Source organism: Phyllostomus discolor, chromosome 9 (genome assembly GCF_004126475.2).
Source record: "Phyllostomus discolor isolate MPI-MPIP mPhyDis1 chromosome 9, mPhyDis1.pri.v3, whole genome shotgun sequence".
In the NCBI taxonomy this organism is placed as follows: Eukaryota; Metazoa; Chordata; class Mammalia; order Chiroptera; family Phyllostomidae; genus Phyllostomus; species Phyllostomus discolor.
Window position 1 is genome coordinate 80,930,449 of NC_040911.2, and position 17,191 is coordinate 80,947,639.

General features: G+C 42.0%; 1 protein-coding gene across 2 annotated transcripts in view; it reads right to left on the reverse strand.

The window, feature by feature from the left end:
• Positions 1-16,445, reverse strand: part of PANK2 (pantothenate kinase 2) — a 32,039-nt gene extending 15,594 nt beyond the window's left edge. For both annotated transcript variants that reach the window (XM_036009597.1, XM_028524388.2), the window contains exons 1-2: positions 16,065-16,445; positions 5,562-5,914 (exon numbers count right to left, since the gene is read on the reverse strand). In XM_036009597.1, the coding sequence (XP_035865490.1) occupies positions 5,562-5,914; positions 16,065-16,329 (618 nt within the window). In that variant the 5' untranslated portion in view covers positions 16,330-16,445. The remainder of the gene's footprint in view (positions 1-5,561; positions 5,915-16,064) is intronic.
• Between the last annotated feature and the right edge of the window lie 746 nt (positions 16,446-17,191).

The window sequence follows — 17,191 nt, forward strand, 5'->3', positions numbered from 1 at the left end:
CATGCACAGGAAAAAATAAAAAGATACATAAACTTTTAACAGCGGTAACACTGGAGATGATATAAACTTCAATGTTTTACTCTATGAACTTGCAACCCATTTGAATGTTTATAAGCATATATACTCAAAATATACGACAAAGGTAAAGATGCCTCAACCCCTAAAAGCACCTATTTCTGTTGACAACCAAGGTCAGCCCTCAAGTTCTCCCCCATTAAATCAACGCCCATTTGTTTGATTACGTTTACATGCAATTTATTCTGATCCAGAGTGGAGATGGAAGTTAATAGGTAACTTCATCTTAATCCTTAATTAATCCCTAATTAAGATTAAGTTACTCCTCTGACCAAACCCAAGCCCTCTGTTTACCACTGTCATTTCATCTGCCACAGCCCTCCCTTGCCAAAACGAATTTAAATACCAATCCTGACACCTGAATCTCAAGTGCTAGTGTTTTCATTTCTTAGGCAAATCATTTTATACTGGTGACTTACTAGAATCCAAGTAGTTTTCTGCCACTGTATGTCAAACCAGCATCTCCTTTTGTCCTTCCCATAATTCATGTTATCCTGAAGTGCAGCCCTGCTGTGCTGTTATTACCCCTTACAAAACCCAGCCTCACTGACAGTTAAATGATAAAATGCGTAAGTCATTTCACTAACTCCCAGTAGTCTATGTTAAGTCTTACACCAATGTGCAAAGATCATTGTGTGAGGAAATATGATTCAAATTTTAAAAAAATAACTCAGTATTTTAAAAATTGTTTCAGAGACTGAGCTTTGACTTTCTGTCAAGATGGAGGCACACAGTGTTTGCCTCTTCCCACAACCACATCAAAATTACACCTAAACTACAGAAGAGAACCACCATCTTTCAGAACCACCTGAAATCAGGCTGACTGCAAGTCCTACAACTAGAGAATTAAAGAAGCCACATCAAGACTGGAAGGAGGGACAGAGACACAGAATGAATGGGCTGGTCCCACATCCACGTGTGGTGGATAAAAACTGGCAATGATATCTTGGCTGCAGAGGCCCCCCTGAGGAGCAAGGACACCCAGCCCCACACCAGCTGCCTCCCCCAATCCCAGGGTTCCAGTACCAAGAAGGGAAGTCCCCATAACCTCTGGCTGTAAAAACCAGTAAGGATTGAGGCTGAGGGAGGTGGAAGACTTCTGGGATCCCAGGCAGTTCCTTTTAAAGGGCCCACACATGAATTTACTCAGACTCATTTCCTCTGAGCTCCAGCATTGGGGCAGCAGCTTGAAAGGCACCAGAGACATACAGAGAGGAAATCAATTGTTCCACATCAGGGTGAGAGCTGGGGGAAGAAGGGATGGAGGACAGGTGGAGCTTTCTTCCAGACAGAAAGTGCTGGCAGAGCCCATTGTTCCTTTTCTGAGCTACCCCCAACCCAGAGAGGGAAGGTGGGCACCATATTGGAGTTTCCACCAATCTGGCTCACACAGCATTGTCCCTGGCCCCCTCATGATTCCTGGATGCCCTGCATCCCAAACTTCTGGCCCACCCATGCTGATTCTAGTGGCTTTTCCATACAAATGGCCTACCTTGGCTCATGCTTCAGATTTTCCTAAAAACTCTCAAATAAACAGCATCTTGCCCCATACCTCTCACTAAGTGGCCCTAGGCCAGACACTATCTATCAAGCAGGCCAGAAAGGACTGGAAATATTCAAAGTGATGAAAAAGCAAGGACCTACAACCAAGATCAGTCTACCCAGCAAAGCTATCATTTAGAATCAAAAAACAGATAAAGAGCTTCTCAGACAAGAAAAAGCTAAAAGAGTTCGTCACCACCACACCAGTATTATATGAAATGTTAAAGGGTCTTCTTTAAGAAAAAAAAAAAGAGGACAAAATGGAGGCATAGGTAGACCCACCATACCTCCACACACAACCAGCACTGGAACAATTATTTAGAGGCAGAATAACATCCAGAACTGACAGAAAATTGATCTGAATGGAAGTCAGACAGCCAAGAAGCTGAATAGACCCATTCATCCAGACCAGTACGAGGGGCCGAGACAAGCAGCCAGGCATGGGTTGAGGCATGGAGAGCAGAGAGAGTTGGGTGAGTAGGCATCCGGGGGCACATAAGGCATCTGGGGAGTGCAAGATCACAGCGAGTGGACCCTGAGTGCGCAGGCGGCAACTGGCAGACCCAGTGAGGCAGCAATTGTAGAGCAAGGCAGTGAGCGCAACCCAGGATCCCAGAGAAGGGACTGGGATCCCACGGAGAACAGAGCAACCACCATTGTTACCTCTTGACCCCACCCCCACATACAATGTCACAACCCAGCGCCTGGGGTGCCCCGCCCTGGTGAACACCTAAGGCTCTGCCCCTTACTGTAACAAGCAAGACCAGACCAAAAAAAAAAAGAGAGAGAGAGAGATGGCTCAAACAGAAGAACAAATCAAAATCCCGGAACTCATCCTTTTAAGCGACCAAGAGATAGCCAACCTACCAAATGCACAATTCAAAACACTGGTGATCAGGAAGCTCACAGAATTGGTTGATTTTGGTCGTAAATTAGATGAACAAATGCAGGCTATGATAAAAGAAATGAAGGAAAATGCACAGGAAATCAATAGTGATGGAAAGGAAACTGGGTCTCACATCAATAGAGTGGACCAAAAGGAAGAAAGAAACAACCAAACAGGAAAGAATGGAGAAATAAGAATTCAAAAAAACGAGAAGCTTAGGAACCTCCAGGACATCTTTAAACGTTCCAACATCTGAATTATAGGGGTACCAGAAGGAGAAGAGGAAGAGCAACAAGTTGAAAACTTATCTGAACAAATAATAAAGGAAAACATCCCCATTCTGGCAAAGGAAACAGACTTCTAAGAAGTCCAGGAAGCTCAGAGAGTCCCAATGAAGTTGGACCCAAGAAGGAACACACCAAGGCACATCATAATTACATTAGCCAAGGTAAAAATGAAGGAGAGAATCCTAGAAGCAGCAAGAGATAAGGAGACAGTAACTTACAAAGGAGTTCCCATCAGACTGTCAGCGGATTTCTCTAAAGAGAGCTTGCAGGCAAGAAGGGGCTGGAAAGAAGTATTCCAAGTCATGAAAGGCAAGGACCCATGTCCCAGATTCCTCTATCCAGCAAAGCTTTCATTTAGAATGGAAGGGCAGATAAAGTGCTTCTCAGATAAAGTCAAGTTAAAGGAGTTCATCATCACCAGGCCCTTATTTTATGAAATGTTAAAGGGACTTATCTAAAAGAAGATAAAAAAAACATGTATAGTAAAATGACAGCAAATTCACAATTATTAACAACCACACCTAAAACAAAACCAAAAGAAACTAAGCGAACAACTAGAACAGGAACAGAACCACAGAAATGGAGATCCCATGGAGGGTTAGCAACAGGGGAGTGGGAGGAGGAGAGAGGGGGAAAAGATACAGAGAATAAGTAGCATAGATTGTAGGTAGAAAATAGACAGGGGGAGGATAAGAATAGTATGGGAAATGTAGAAGCTAAAGAACTTGTAACTATGACGCATGGACATAAACTAAACGGGGGAATGTGGGTGGGAGAGGGTATACAGGGTGGAGGGGAGTGAAGGGGAAATGGGACAACTGTAATAGCATAATTAATAAAATATATTAAAAGAAAAAAGATTGAAAATATGAACAAAAATGGCAATAAATACATAGCTATCAACAATTGACTATAAAAAACAAACCAAGCAAAAACAGAAACAGACTCAGAGATGCAGAGAACATTTTGATGGTTGCAAGATAGAAGGGGCTTGGGGGGTGAGTAAAAAAGGTGAAGAAATTAAGCACAAATTGGCTATTATACAATAGCCATGGGGATATAAAGCACAGTATAGAGAATATAGTCAATAATATTCTAATAACTATGTATGGTGCCAGACAGGTGCAAGATTTATCAGGATGATCACTAAGTAAGTTACGTAATGTCTAATCACTGGACTAATATAGTAAGTTATACCAACTATAGTTGAAAAACTAAAAAACAATTTAAAACAGAACTTAAAAACCTATTTCACTGTGGTTTATTAAATATTAGTCACTCCTAATACACAAACAGGATTTGATAGGCATTTCATTTCCAGTTTTCAAAGATGGTACTGGTGCATACAAATGAGAAGCCCCGGCAGCCTAAAAAGCCATCATCCCTAAGATCTAAAATCCACTTTGCACCCTCCCTGAATTTACCACACAACTCTGAACCTCTGGTAACAGCCTGAATGGTTTTCAAATATGTTCCAAAGGGCATCTCCACAGGGTCCTGAAAATAGAGGGTTTCTCCTTTACCTATCAGTCATGGTCCAGAGTCCACTATGATCCTTCCACAAGGAGAACTTTCTCTCCTTTTGCTATCTTCCCCTACTCACAGGTGAAAAGAAACCACTGAAAAGCAACCAAGGAAAATACAAAGAATATAAAACCACATTTAAAAATTATTTTTCAAAAAATGCCACCCTGGCTGGTGTAGCTCAGTGGATTGAACGCAGGCTGCGAACCAAAGCATCACAGGTTCGATTCCCAGTCAGGGCACATGCCTGGGTTGTAGGCCACAGCCCCCAGCAACCACACATTGATGTTTCTCTCTCTCTCTCTTTCTCCTTCCCTTACCTCTCTAAAAATAAATAAAATCTTTAAAAAAATTATTTTTCAAAATTCTATTCTATATTATGATTATGGTCAGTTGTGAGAGAAAGTCATGAGATAAAGGACAAAGAAAGGGAACAAGGTCATAAATCATACAGTGACACAGGGTGAAGGGAAGACATGTAGAATGACACGAAGGCAGAATCTCTGGAATAATATTCTAATTGGTGGCATTAAAAACATGGCCCTGACGGTATTTTAAATCTGAGAGTCAGAATCTTGGCCAATACACGTATCAATTTTCCCACCTACCCCCATATCCACCTTCAGGTCCTAGCCTCAAGGTCCTCCACACAGTGCCCATTCCCAGACACGATCTAGAGACTCCTGTGAACGAGTGTGCTGCACAGAACACATCAGAAGACATGGGAGAGGTGGGTCTGCTGTCAACCATCTCTAACTAGTTTAGCACCTGAAGTTCCTTAGGGAATTTTTTGGTCTTATTTTTATCTTTTTTTTTTTTAAAGTACACTTGCCAAGAAACAACTGAAGGGGACAAGAAACACTATGAGGTAGAGGAGATTGGAACAATATTATGACATGAAATGACATTAATTTTATTATTTTTCAATCTTATTGTTCCATATTTAATGATGATGTTCCTCATGGTCGTTTACTCTGCTTTATCACAGCTTCATTATTTTCTCATACTAAAAGAACAAAATGCTCTCTTTTTAGTTCTGATTCTCATCAATCCATCTGAACTGGGCAAAAAGTAAACAATACCCCAATCTCTAGATGGCTAACTCCTATCACTAATTTGTATTTAATCTTAATTTGACTCAAGAATATTTAAGTTCCATTAGAGATGGAAATGATTCCACCACTTGCTACTGGTTATTATTTTTAACAGATTATCATAAATTGTATATAAGCTAAAAAAATGCATACTGTGAGAAAATCCTGCTCAAATTTGTACGCTCCACCTCCAGTGGCACAAAAGACAGTGTGGAGACTTGAGAAGTTTTTATCTCTGCCCATTTGAATAAAAGCAGGCATGTCATGAGTGGGAAAGCGTATAAAGTGCAGATTGCCTTTGCGTCCACACAGAGTCAGATCCTTCAGTTCCAGGTGCACGTCCCGAATCCCCGTGGACCCATAAGCCACATTGGAGGTCAGGTACTTCCGAATGCTTTTAAGACTTTCCACTTCTTCCTCCTCTTCTTCAGCAGTGATGTCTTTGGGCTCAAAATAAACCAGCTTGACTAGGGTTCCACCAATATCCAAGCCAAACCATGGAAAAACTAAATGGGGGAGAAAAAAAAAGTCAAAACAGCTTTTTCATGAAAACCAAATTTACACTTACTAGATCAGAAACTTATTCCATACCCTAAAGTTTCCTAGGACTATATAAACAAACAGGCCTGGGGAAAAGAAATATAACTGTCTGATTTGGAAGTGGACCTTTTTAAAAAAAATTACAAAGACCAAGAAGAAAAATTTCAGAATATTGAGCTAACCCAACACTCCTATACAACACACATGCCCAAACTACACTATGAAATATTTAAAAACAACAAAATGACTACCTATGAACCTTCTGGGAAAAAAACTAAAATGAAAATCTTCACCCTTCCCCTTGGCTTACAGAAGAAATCTTGGAAGCTCTCAGAACTCCAGTTTAGTACTCAAACTAGGGGTAAAGGAAAACTCCCCATCCCATGTAATATAATACAAGCTCCAGTGTTCAATTTCTCTCAAAACCCAATGTCCTAAAAAAGAGGTTTCAATGGAACACATGTTTCAGTTATTATCAGTAACCAATAAGATCGTTCCCAAGGGAATGGCTTCAGGAGGTTGGATCAAGATGGACTGCATAGACATACATGCCTTCCCTTCTCACTTTAAATCCCAGAAATGACTAAAGGTAATACATTTATTGATATACTATTTTCTAAAATAATTCTGGAAACAAGAAGTGATACTATCAGCGGAACTAGGCTGACAGAGGCAGTAACTGTCCAGAAATTTCAAAAGAGGAATACTCTAATAATTGGGGAGTAGCTATGAGGGGTGGGTGGAGAATGAGGTATTCCATCCAAACTACAGATGGCATGACTGCCATGGGGAAACAGGAGCTCTGGTGCAATCATGGACAGGCCAGTCACTTCCCTCTACTGAAACCCACGCCCCACCTCCCTTCCTCCAGCCAACAGAGGCAAAGATTTCAAAGAGCACAGGCACTTGGGCCCACGATTCAGGATGGCACCCAAGCAGCAGTTACTAACCAGAAGAAATGTGCCCAGCTCTGGCCATATATCCCATGTCTCCCCTACAATCCAAACTGACAGACCAGTAAACAGACACTGCATCCATGGACAGGAAAACAGCAATCCTCAAACCAGAGATGATCACAAATCAGAATCACAAGGGAAATCAGCACCACAAAAACAAGAAGCTAAACACATGAAGAAAGAGTTGCAAGGGCAAAGACTTAACAATCACTAATATCTCAGAGGTAAAATGAGATTTCATCCACGAAAAATGAATAAGCTGCCATTTTAAAAATGAGAAATTAACATCTGTGAGCTGTATCCACATTTGGGGGGGGGGGGAGGTTCAAAACCAAATAAAAGAGGACAAACTACTATACACTTTACATAGATGAATCTCAAAAGCAGACTTACACAGAAGGCTACATGCTACATGATTCTATTTCTATGAAACTAGAAAATACAAACTATTCCTGCATCTGAGAGAAAGCAGATCACAGGCTGGAGAAGAGGAGGAAGGACGGCACAGGGAGCAAGAGAAATCTTTCCATGGTAACCCAAATCATGATTGTTGGGGTGGGGGATCAGGGGGAGCACCATAGGTATACGTATCTGTCGAAATGCATGGAACTATACACTTGCAACAAAAGCGGTTTATTTTATGTAGATTATACCGCAATAAAAACACATTTACAAAAAGGGAGAAAAACTGATTTCCAAAATAAAGCTTAACAAATACATTCAACAAGAAAATAGGCACAGGAAAAAAAAAATGGAAAACTAAGAAGTTCTCCCAAAATGTCTCTTGAGTATAAAGGAAAGGTAGATACACAGAATACAGAATCACAGTCCAACATCCATCTTACATGAGTTCTATAGTTTTTCTGGGGGAAAACAGGGGATGTAGGAAGGACATTAATCATCAGGTTAAAAGATCCACTAAGTGTTAAACAGAATCAATTAGCAGAGAAAGGAAGACTTGGACATACTGTATTGAAATTTCAGGAAATCCTAAGAACTTCCAAAGGAAAAAGTAAATTCCTACAAAGATAAACAAGTCACACAAAACAAGTCTCACATAAAATTAAGACCTCATCAACACAGATGGCAGAAGACAATGGTGCAGTAACTTCAAAGTGATAAGGAAAAAGACTTTGAAATTAATATCCAGATAAGTCAGCTTTCAAGTGGCAGCACAAAAGACATTTTCACACATAAAAGAGCTCAACATTTACTACCCAAAGAGCTTCTTTGAAGTAATTAGTAAAATGTACTCCAATATATTTTTAAAAGCATCTAAGAAATGAGCTATGAGGAAAAATAGTAAGCAAAAGAAGTAATATATGCTAACTCTTAGAAAAATAAGTAATTTGCCCTGGCTGGTGTGGCTCAATGGATTGAGTACAGGTCTGCAAACCCAAAGGTTGCTGGTTTGATTTCTAGTCAGGGCACATGCCTGGGTTGTGGGCCAGGTCCCCAGTTAGTGGCACCCAGGCAACTGATCAATTTTTCTCTCCCTCTCTTTCTCCCTCCCTTCCCCTCTCTCTAAAAATAAATAAAGTCTTAAAAAAAAAAAGAAGTAATCTGAAACTGAAATACTTACATGATTTCAACACAGGAAGTAGAAGAGGGAAGAGAAAGAGAGGGAAGTGAAAGTAAACAGCAGTTCTGTCCTTTTGAGGAAAATAAGATATTGGATTCTCGCTAATTCTGAATAAAGGATAGTCTATATGCATTGAACCATCCAAAAGAAATGAACATATGACCTTTAAATAAGTAGGGGAAAAAACGAGTTCAAAAACAAAGTAATACACCCTAGCTGGTGTGGCTCAGTGGATTGAGCGCTGGCCTGCAAACCAAGGGGTCGCCGGTTCGATTCTTGGTCATACCTGGGTTGCGGGCCAGGTCCCCTGTGGGGGCACACAAGAGGCAACCACACATTGATGTTTCTGTCCCTCTCTTTCTCCCTCCCTTCCTCTCTCTCTAAAAATAAATAAATAAAATATTTTTAAAACAAAAAAATAAAAATATGATAAATACAAAGTTAAAAATTATAACTGAATGTGTCAGTAATCACAAGTAGATCAAATGTCTCTTCCAGACTGAAGAGGAAATTCGACTATATGCTTACTTTAAACTATACATCTAAAACGAGATTATACAGGTAGAATGAAGATAAATAAATGGTAAAACAGCCACAATGGAGTCCCGTAATAAGAAGAGTTGGATGCTTTTCAAAATAAAATAGGCCTCTAGTCAAAAGTACTCATATCAAAATCTTAAGCACTTCACTGAGACTGATAGAGCAGTTGACTTACAGGTAAGAACCATGGTATTTTCAAAGTGGAACCCATGTTTCAAGACCAGCACTGCATTTAATAGGCGCTATACTCACAAGATGAAAGGTGCCCACCCCTCCAAGCAGTGACCTACCAAGAAAATAAGATTCACAACTCTCATCCCTGTGTTTACTCCAAATTATGTACATATTCATTGACCAAATCAATGGGTAGAAGAAATCACTGGCACCATTAAGGTAGCTTATGAGCTATATTTATATAGTTAAATTTGTGTATGCAAAATAAATGCCTGGACAATGCTACTCCACTGTACCAAGCAAATGTTAAGAGCAAACCAACACAATACAAGGAAACCAAACAAAATTCAAACAAAAAGCATTAGAGGGGGACAAAAAGTTCATCCCCAACAGTGAGCTCAGCTGGTTGGGCATCGTCCAGCACACTGAAAGGTCGCTGGTTCAATTCCCAGCCAGGTCACATGCCTAGGCTGCAGTTTCAGTCCCCTGAGGTAGGTATGTGCACAAGGTAGCCAGTTTCCCTCTCACATCTATGTTTCTTGCCCTCTCTTTCTCCCTCCCTTCCCCTCTCTCTAAATAAAAAATTAAAAATAAAATATTAAAAAAGGGTGAAGGGACAAAAAGGAATTGTCATTGCATAAAATAGTATAATTGAAATGATCCTAACACATGCTTCAAAAAATATTAAACACAAGGAAAAACTCACTAATCTACAAACCAGCATGAGAATGATACAGGTCTCAGAAATTTGCCCACATAACACACAAAATAAAGATGTACAGAGTACATGACTACCACAGCTAATAGGGTTATCTATTAAAAATAAATATACCTCTATCAAAAAACAAATAGACTTTCCTTTTGCCCTGACTGGTGTTGATCAGTGGGTTGAGCCTTGTTCTGCAAACCAAAAAGTTGCCAGTTAGAATCTTGGTCAGGGCACATGCCTGGGTTCTAGACCACAATTGGGGGCATGCGACAGGCAACCAATCAATGTTTCTCTCACTCTTCTTCTCCCTCCTTTCCCCTCTCTAAAAATAAATAAATAAAATGTTTTTTTAAATACACTTTCCTCTCAAATACCAATAAACCCTTCACCAAAGTTAACTGTATTAGCTTTAAGAACCTCCAATCCAAAGAACAAAAACAAACCATGTTTACTTTCCACAATACCTCAAAATTAGATAGTAATCCTTCTTTCCCTCTTCCTTCCCCTCTCTAAAATAAATAAAATCTTTTAAAAAAAGAAAAAGAAATTAGTCCAACAGACACAAAAAAAATGCATCCACCTGGAAATTTTTAAAAGACTTTTATTTATTTTTAAAGAGAGGGGAAGGTAAGAAGAAAGGAAGAGAAACATAAATGTGTGGTTGCCTCTCACACGCCCCCTACTGGGCACCTGGCCCACAACCTGGGCATGTGCCCTGACTGGGAATCAAACCAGTGACCCTTTGGTTCTCATGCCAGCACTCAATCTACCTAGCCACATCAGCCTGGGCCCACCTGGGAATTTTTAGATCCACTATTATTAACTCTGAGATTAAAGAGGAAATCAAAATAACTTACTTTAAAATTAATAACAATGATATCACTACATATCAAAAACAGTATGATACAACCAAGGTGATACTCAAAGGGAAACTCTAGCCTTAAATGCTTATCAAATGTATTTTAAAAGAAGAAATTGTGAATAAAAGGGAATATCACATACAATTTGAAATGCTAAAAAAATAATAAAACAGATCAACAGAGCCAAAAATAAACAGAATGAAGTTATTAAAGATAAAAGATGTAAATGAAATTAGAGCCCTGGCTCGTGTTGCTCAGTGGATTCAGTGCTGGCCTGCAAGCCAGAGCGTTGACAGTTCAATTCCCAGTCAGAGCACATAAAAGAATCACCCAATAAACGCATAAACGAGTAGAACAAATTTCTCTCTCCCCCTCTCTGCCTCCCCCTCCCCCCTTCATCTCTCTCTCAAATCAATAAATTTTAAAAAAGATATATCTTACTAACAGTTACTCTTATTCACAAAATAGTTTTTAACTCAGGGACTAGATATTTACAAAATACTGTTATAAAATCAGCAGACTCAATAATAAACTTTACATTCAGGAAAAAATAAACACACAAAACCCAATAGAGACTACTAAAAACTGCTAGATGGCTTTCCCTTTGAGACAGCAAAATTTAAGCCATTGTCTTTTTTTTAAGGTTTTTTTTTTAATTTATCTTTTAGAGAGAAGGGAAAGGGCAACATGGTTCAGTTGGCTTGGAACGTTGTTGCACAGACCAAAAGGTCAGAGGTTCGATTCCCAGTCAGGGCCGGTAAGGTCACATACCCAGGTTGCTGGTTCAATTCCCCCCCAACCCAGTCAGAGTGTGTGTGAAAAGGCGGCCATGGATGTTCCATGTTTGTTCCATCGTATGTACCTTCTCTCTCTGCCCCCACACCTTCCTCTCTCTCTAGAAGCAATGAAGAAATGTCCTCAGATGGGGATTAAAAAAAGTTCTCTGAACACATTTGTCAGAATTATACATTTTATTGTATGTAATTATGCCTCATTAAAATTTTAAAAATTAAAAAAGGTGCGCCCTGGCTGGTGTGGCTCAGTGGATTAAGTGCTGGCCTGAGAACCAAAGGGTCACTGGTTGATTCCCAGTCAGGGCACATGCCTGGGTTGCGGACCAGGTCCCCAGGTATGAATACACGAGAGGCAACCACATACTGATGTCTATCTGTCTCTGTCTCTCTCTCCTTCCCCTCTTTAAAAATAAAGTCTTTTTAAAAAAAAATTAATAGATGCAAGTTCTGAGCCCCCTTGTAAATCTGAGGGGGGTTTTATTAACACTTGTTTCTATGTGACACCACTACTCTGGATTACATCGCATGTACCTTCCGCCATTACAAAATGGGGAAAGACAAGAACACTGGGTCTCAATTCAGACACCCAGACCAAATCACAGCTCCATTACTAACTCACTATGTATCCTTGGACAAAGGAACAATTCCACTGAGCCTGCTTCCTTATCTGGAAACCAGGAATAAGAAATATCAACTTCACAGGATAACTGTGAGACCTAAATAAGATGTTTATAAAATGTTCGGTATCATGTCCAATACCAACAAGTAAGTACTGTTACCGTATTAGCATCTTTGTTTCCATCATTTTAAGCCAATCTTTATTTAGTATTTTCTCTCAGTTCTAAAACACATAATAACTCCACCTAGTCTAATTAAAACTTTTAAAGACCTTCTTAGACACACACTTGCCTAGCCTCACCCCTAATGACTGTGACGTGTTTGGTCTAGGATGAGGACAGTTTTGGGACCCAAAGTGCTCCAGGAAACTTGTGTGGCAGAACATGACTATACCCAGAGCGCAGAAAAATTCCTAAGAAAAACTGAATAGCTCCTTCTAGCTTCAAATGACTACTAGTCTCCTACCTTTAGACTAGTGTAATGATGTCAGAACAAGGTTTGCTAACATCAAACGAAAGGTGGTACTACTCCATACCCAACTCTGCCAACAATAAAGACATTTAGTCTTTATTGGATTTTCTCGAGGTTAGACCAAATAAGATTGGTCTAACTTTACGTTGCCTCCTTAACAAGAAGGGCGAGGTGTGTTAGGGGCGCTGACCTCTCCATCCCCTGCAGTCAAAAAATCCATTTATTCTGCCCTGGATGATGTGGCTCAGTGGGCTGAGCATCAGCCTGCAAACTGAAAGGTTGCCAGTTGACTTCCAGTCAGGGCACATGCCTGGGTTGCAGGCAAGGTCCCCATTGGGGACGCGCAAGAGGCCTGATCGATGTTTCTCTCACACATCTATGTTACTCTTCCTTTCTCCCCCACTTCCTCTCTCTCTTAAAAAGAAAAAGTATTTTTAAAAAATTCTTTTATCCATGTAACTTGACTCCCAAAAATCTTAGTTGTCTCACAGTATCTAAAAGGAAGTCAAGGACTGCCCCCCAGACACCAAGACATAAGGATGCTCAAGTCCTCTATATAAAATGGCACAGACCAATGCGTACAGTCGGCACTCTGTGTCTACAGATAGAAAATGCATGTCTATTGGGGAAAAAAAAAATCCTCATGTAAGTGCACCCATGCAATTCAGACTTGGGTTGTGCCAGGGTCAACTGTATGTATATTCTTGGAGGGTTCAGCCGTCTAACATGCTGTTTCTCTAACAGGTACTCCTGGCACAGTACAGAAAGAGCAAATAGAAGCATAATACCTTATTTCTTTAGTAGGTTTATACCTGAGAGACACCAAACGGTAGACAACAAAAAAATGAATCCTACAACCTGAAAATTTGTCTTAGTTCCTAAAAGAAGTTCAAAACCACTTTATGACTTCCCCCTTCACTGGTCTAAAACAGCATTTTTCAGAGTGGTCCTTGAGTCATCTGTATCTGAATGACATGAGGTGCTTCTTAGAACCCTTTCCATATTTTGATTCAAAAGAGAAGTGAACCCAGGGAATGCATTTTCTAACTCCCCAGGTCATTTTTATGCTCAAAATTTGCAAGTAGCTAGAAATGTTCACCTCAGGTAAGAAAACCTTGAATGCAAAAGATCATGACTATGTCCGCTCTTAAAGCAATAAAAATTAGATACTGGAACATGAACTATCTGTAAAGCGCGGGGGCTAAGAGCAGATGCTATAAAGCTACAATTCCTGAGTTTACAGTTCTGTTCACTAGCCATTTGACACTGAGCAAATGAGCCCCCATTTTCTCATCTGTAAAATGGAATACTACTACCTACCTCAGAGTTGTGAGGGCTAATGAGTTATTAAAACTCTGAGGAGTGCCTGAAAAAAATTTTTAAATATTTTATTTATTTATTTTTAGAGAGAGGGGAAGGGAGGGAGAAAGAAAGGGAGAGAAATTCAATGTGTGGCTGTTTCTCACGCATCCCCTACTGGGGACTTGGCCCACAACCCACGCATGTGCCCAGATGACCCTTTGGTTCACAGGCCAGTGCTCAATCCACTGAGCCACACCAGCCAGGGCTGAAAAAAAGGGGGTTTTGGGGTGGTCTTTTTAAATTATTTATTTTTAAGATTTTATTTTATTTATTTTTAGAGAGGGAAGGGAGGGAGAAAGAGAAAGAAACATCAATGTGGGGTTGCTAGGGGTCATGGCCTGCAACCCAGGCATGTACCCTGACTGGGAATCGAACCTGCAACACTTTGGTTCGCAGCCCGAGCTCAATCCACTGAGCTACGCCTGCCAGGGCTAAAAGTTTTAATTAAAAAAAGTTTTTAGAGTGCCTGACCCATTCAACACTCAAAATACAATAATTATTTCAAATCTTTGTGGTCAGTGTCCACAAACAGCTGGCTATATGGCTGTGAATTTTATCTGCTGAGTCTCTGGAATTTGCATCTATATCCAATGATATAGTACAAAACCATGTGGGAACTAATGCTTTATACTGCTTAAAAATCAAGTGCACCCCAACCAGTGTGGAGTTGGTTGAGTGTTGTCCTGCAAAGCCAGAGGTCTCCAGTTCAATTCCCCCCCAGGACACATCCCTGGGTTGCAGTTCAGCGCCCTCTTCCCCAGGAGTGTGTATGAGAGGCAACCCATTGATGTTTCTCTCACATGGATGTTTCTCTCCCTCTATTTACCCTTCCCCTCTAAAAGTAATTATGATGCATTTTTTAAAAAATCAAGTGTTCCTCAAATAAAACATAAACCAAGCTCTAAAAATGGTAGGATGAGAGATGTTTTCCAAATAAGTCTCTTTCAAGAGGACAGGAAAAAAACAAAGGAACTGAAAACTCTCCAAACATTTCACAGCAAAATATGACTGCATTTAATCATCCACATCATACACCTTAAAACTAAAGCAAATGGGTGGTTGGACCAAGGTACAAAAGAAGGCCATCCAATAAACACTTCACACCCATCCTGCCACTTTCTCTCTCTTAAATGTGCATTTAAAAGAAGTTAATTTCCTAAAGTGGGAATCTGGCTACATCAACAACAAAAAAAAGTCTAATCATATGTAAAATGCCACTATATTGTAAGGCTAATATTAGAGTATCAGGACAGTGAATACTTTCAACAGCACCCATGGTGCTAGAAAGACGGCCTGAATTAAAGACCTATAATAGTGAGAAAATACTTGGACAAGATCTAAACACAGGGAAAAAAAACAAAAACCTAATAATAAAACGGAGAAAACGATTCTCTGATAAGAGCGTGTGAAAGTCCCAAGGTGAGATTCAAAAAGACGTCATTTTCCCTGAAAACAAAAAGCCTTAATGCCCAGAACACTCCAGTACTAAATCCTATCAGCAAATAGATGTAAAGGAAAGAGGTGGTATCTGGGTGAGAAATGACCCGAATTCTCATGGGAAGAAAAACCGCCAAAGCTTAGTGCACAAAACATGGAATCTAGTTTCAGCTTGCAGCAACCTAGGAGTCAGTGAACCATCTTCCAGTAAGCCTGAAATTTCCAGACAAAAAAAGATTTAACGTCTTGGAGAGCAACTCTTTAAAAACCCACACAAGACAGACTAAGGACTTGGGGGGAGGGGAGGCGATGGAAATGAGTCAAAAGAAGCCTTCTCCAGGATAAAATCATGTGACTCTCGGGCGTGAATTCTTAAAGAGCTAGGAGGGAGAAAGGTTCCTAGGGACGTGACCGAGAAGACGACTGTGCACAAGGGCCGAACCCCGAAGCCACAGTGTCTGTAGGACCCCAGGCCTCCAACCCGCTCTCTGCCCACGCACCCACCTGGGGCCACCGTGAGGGGGCACTGTCCCCTCGCGGGCGCGCGGGAAAAACGGCGACCGGGCCAGAAGGGGGCAGGGCAAGCCGCGAAGGCGCCCCGCCGGGCACTTACGCGGCCGCTTCTTCCTTAGTGTTTCCACGCGCTGGCGGGAGACCGAGGTAGTGCCGCTGTAGGAACCAGGTCGGTCCCGCCTTACTTCCTCAGTCAAGGCCGAGTCTCCGACCGCGGGTGCCGACGCGCTATTCGACCGGCGCCGCAGCGGCTCCTGCCGCCGCCCATCTGGCTCGTCGGACGCCGGGTCCCGGGTCGACGAAGCGGAGGTGGTGGCGGCCCTGCCCTGGCGCTCCATGAGCACACCAAGCAGACCCGTTCCCATCCACAGCAGCCACTGCTGCCTTCCGAACCAGCCACCCAGCGTCGAACTCCTGGTTGCCTCCTCCGCGGCAGTCCAGCAGGAGCAGAGGCGAACCCTCGACCGTCGCCTCTTCCGTTGCGCCAATGTGCAGGAAGCCAATCCCAGCAGACTACGGGAGGCCCGAAGGCCTCACAGCCAATCGACTCCCTGACTTGAGGCAGATTGACTTCACCTCTGTCCAATGAGAGACTCTTAGTTCAGTGGCGGGCGGAGGGTGGGGGAGATCCAGGATTGGCGGAGGAGGAAAAGGCTGTGTGGCTAAGGGGGAAGTGATGGCGGCGCCGCCCAAAGGACGTGTGGGTGGAGGGGCTTGTGCCCCCGCCGCCTTTAGCACCCGCCTGCTCGGGTGGAGAAGTCGACGCTCTGGGGCCTAAGAACTCTCCCGGGACGCCGCCGCGCGCCTCGGAGTCCCGCCACGCTGCTCCGTTCCATCCTCTCCCAGTTCCTTCTTCCAGCCCAGCAGCGCCCCCGCAGCTTCTGTTGGCCGACTGAAGGGCTGGAACTGCGGCTGACTATAGCCTTTGTCCCTCGGCCTGGTTCCTCCGCTGCGGTCTAGGATGCCAGCCCTTCCGCGCTATTTTTTACTACCACCCCCTCCCCCAGAACCACCACTGGCGCGTTTGGGTTAATCCCCCTCTATCCGCCTGCGTTGGAGAAATGCTTCTGGTACCAGAAGGGATGAAAAGACTGGGTAGGTCTCCATGACAACTGGATGAAAAAGGTGGGTTATAAATCTTTTGCCACCCTCCTGTGATGAAGGAAGGAGTGTGGGAGACGTGAAGTAAGGTTGGCTCTTTGAAGGAGTCTGACCCCTCTTTCTGAG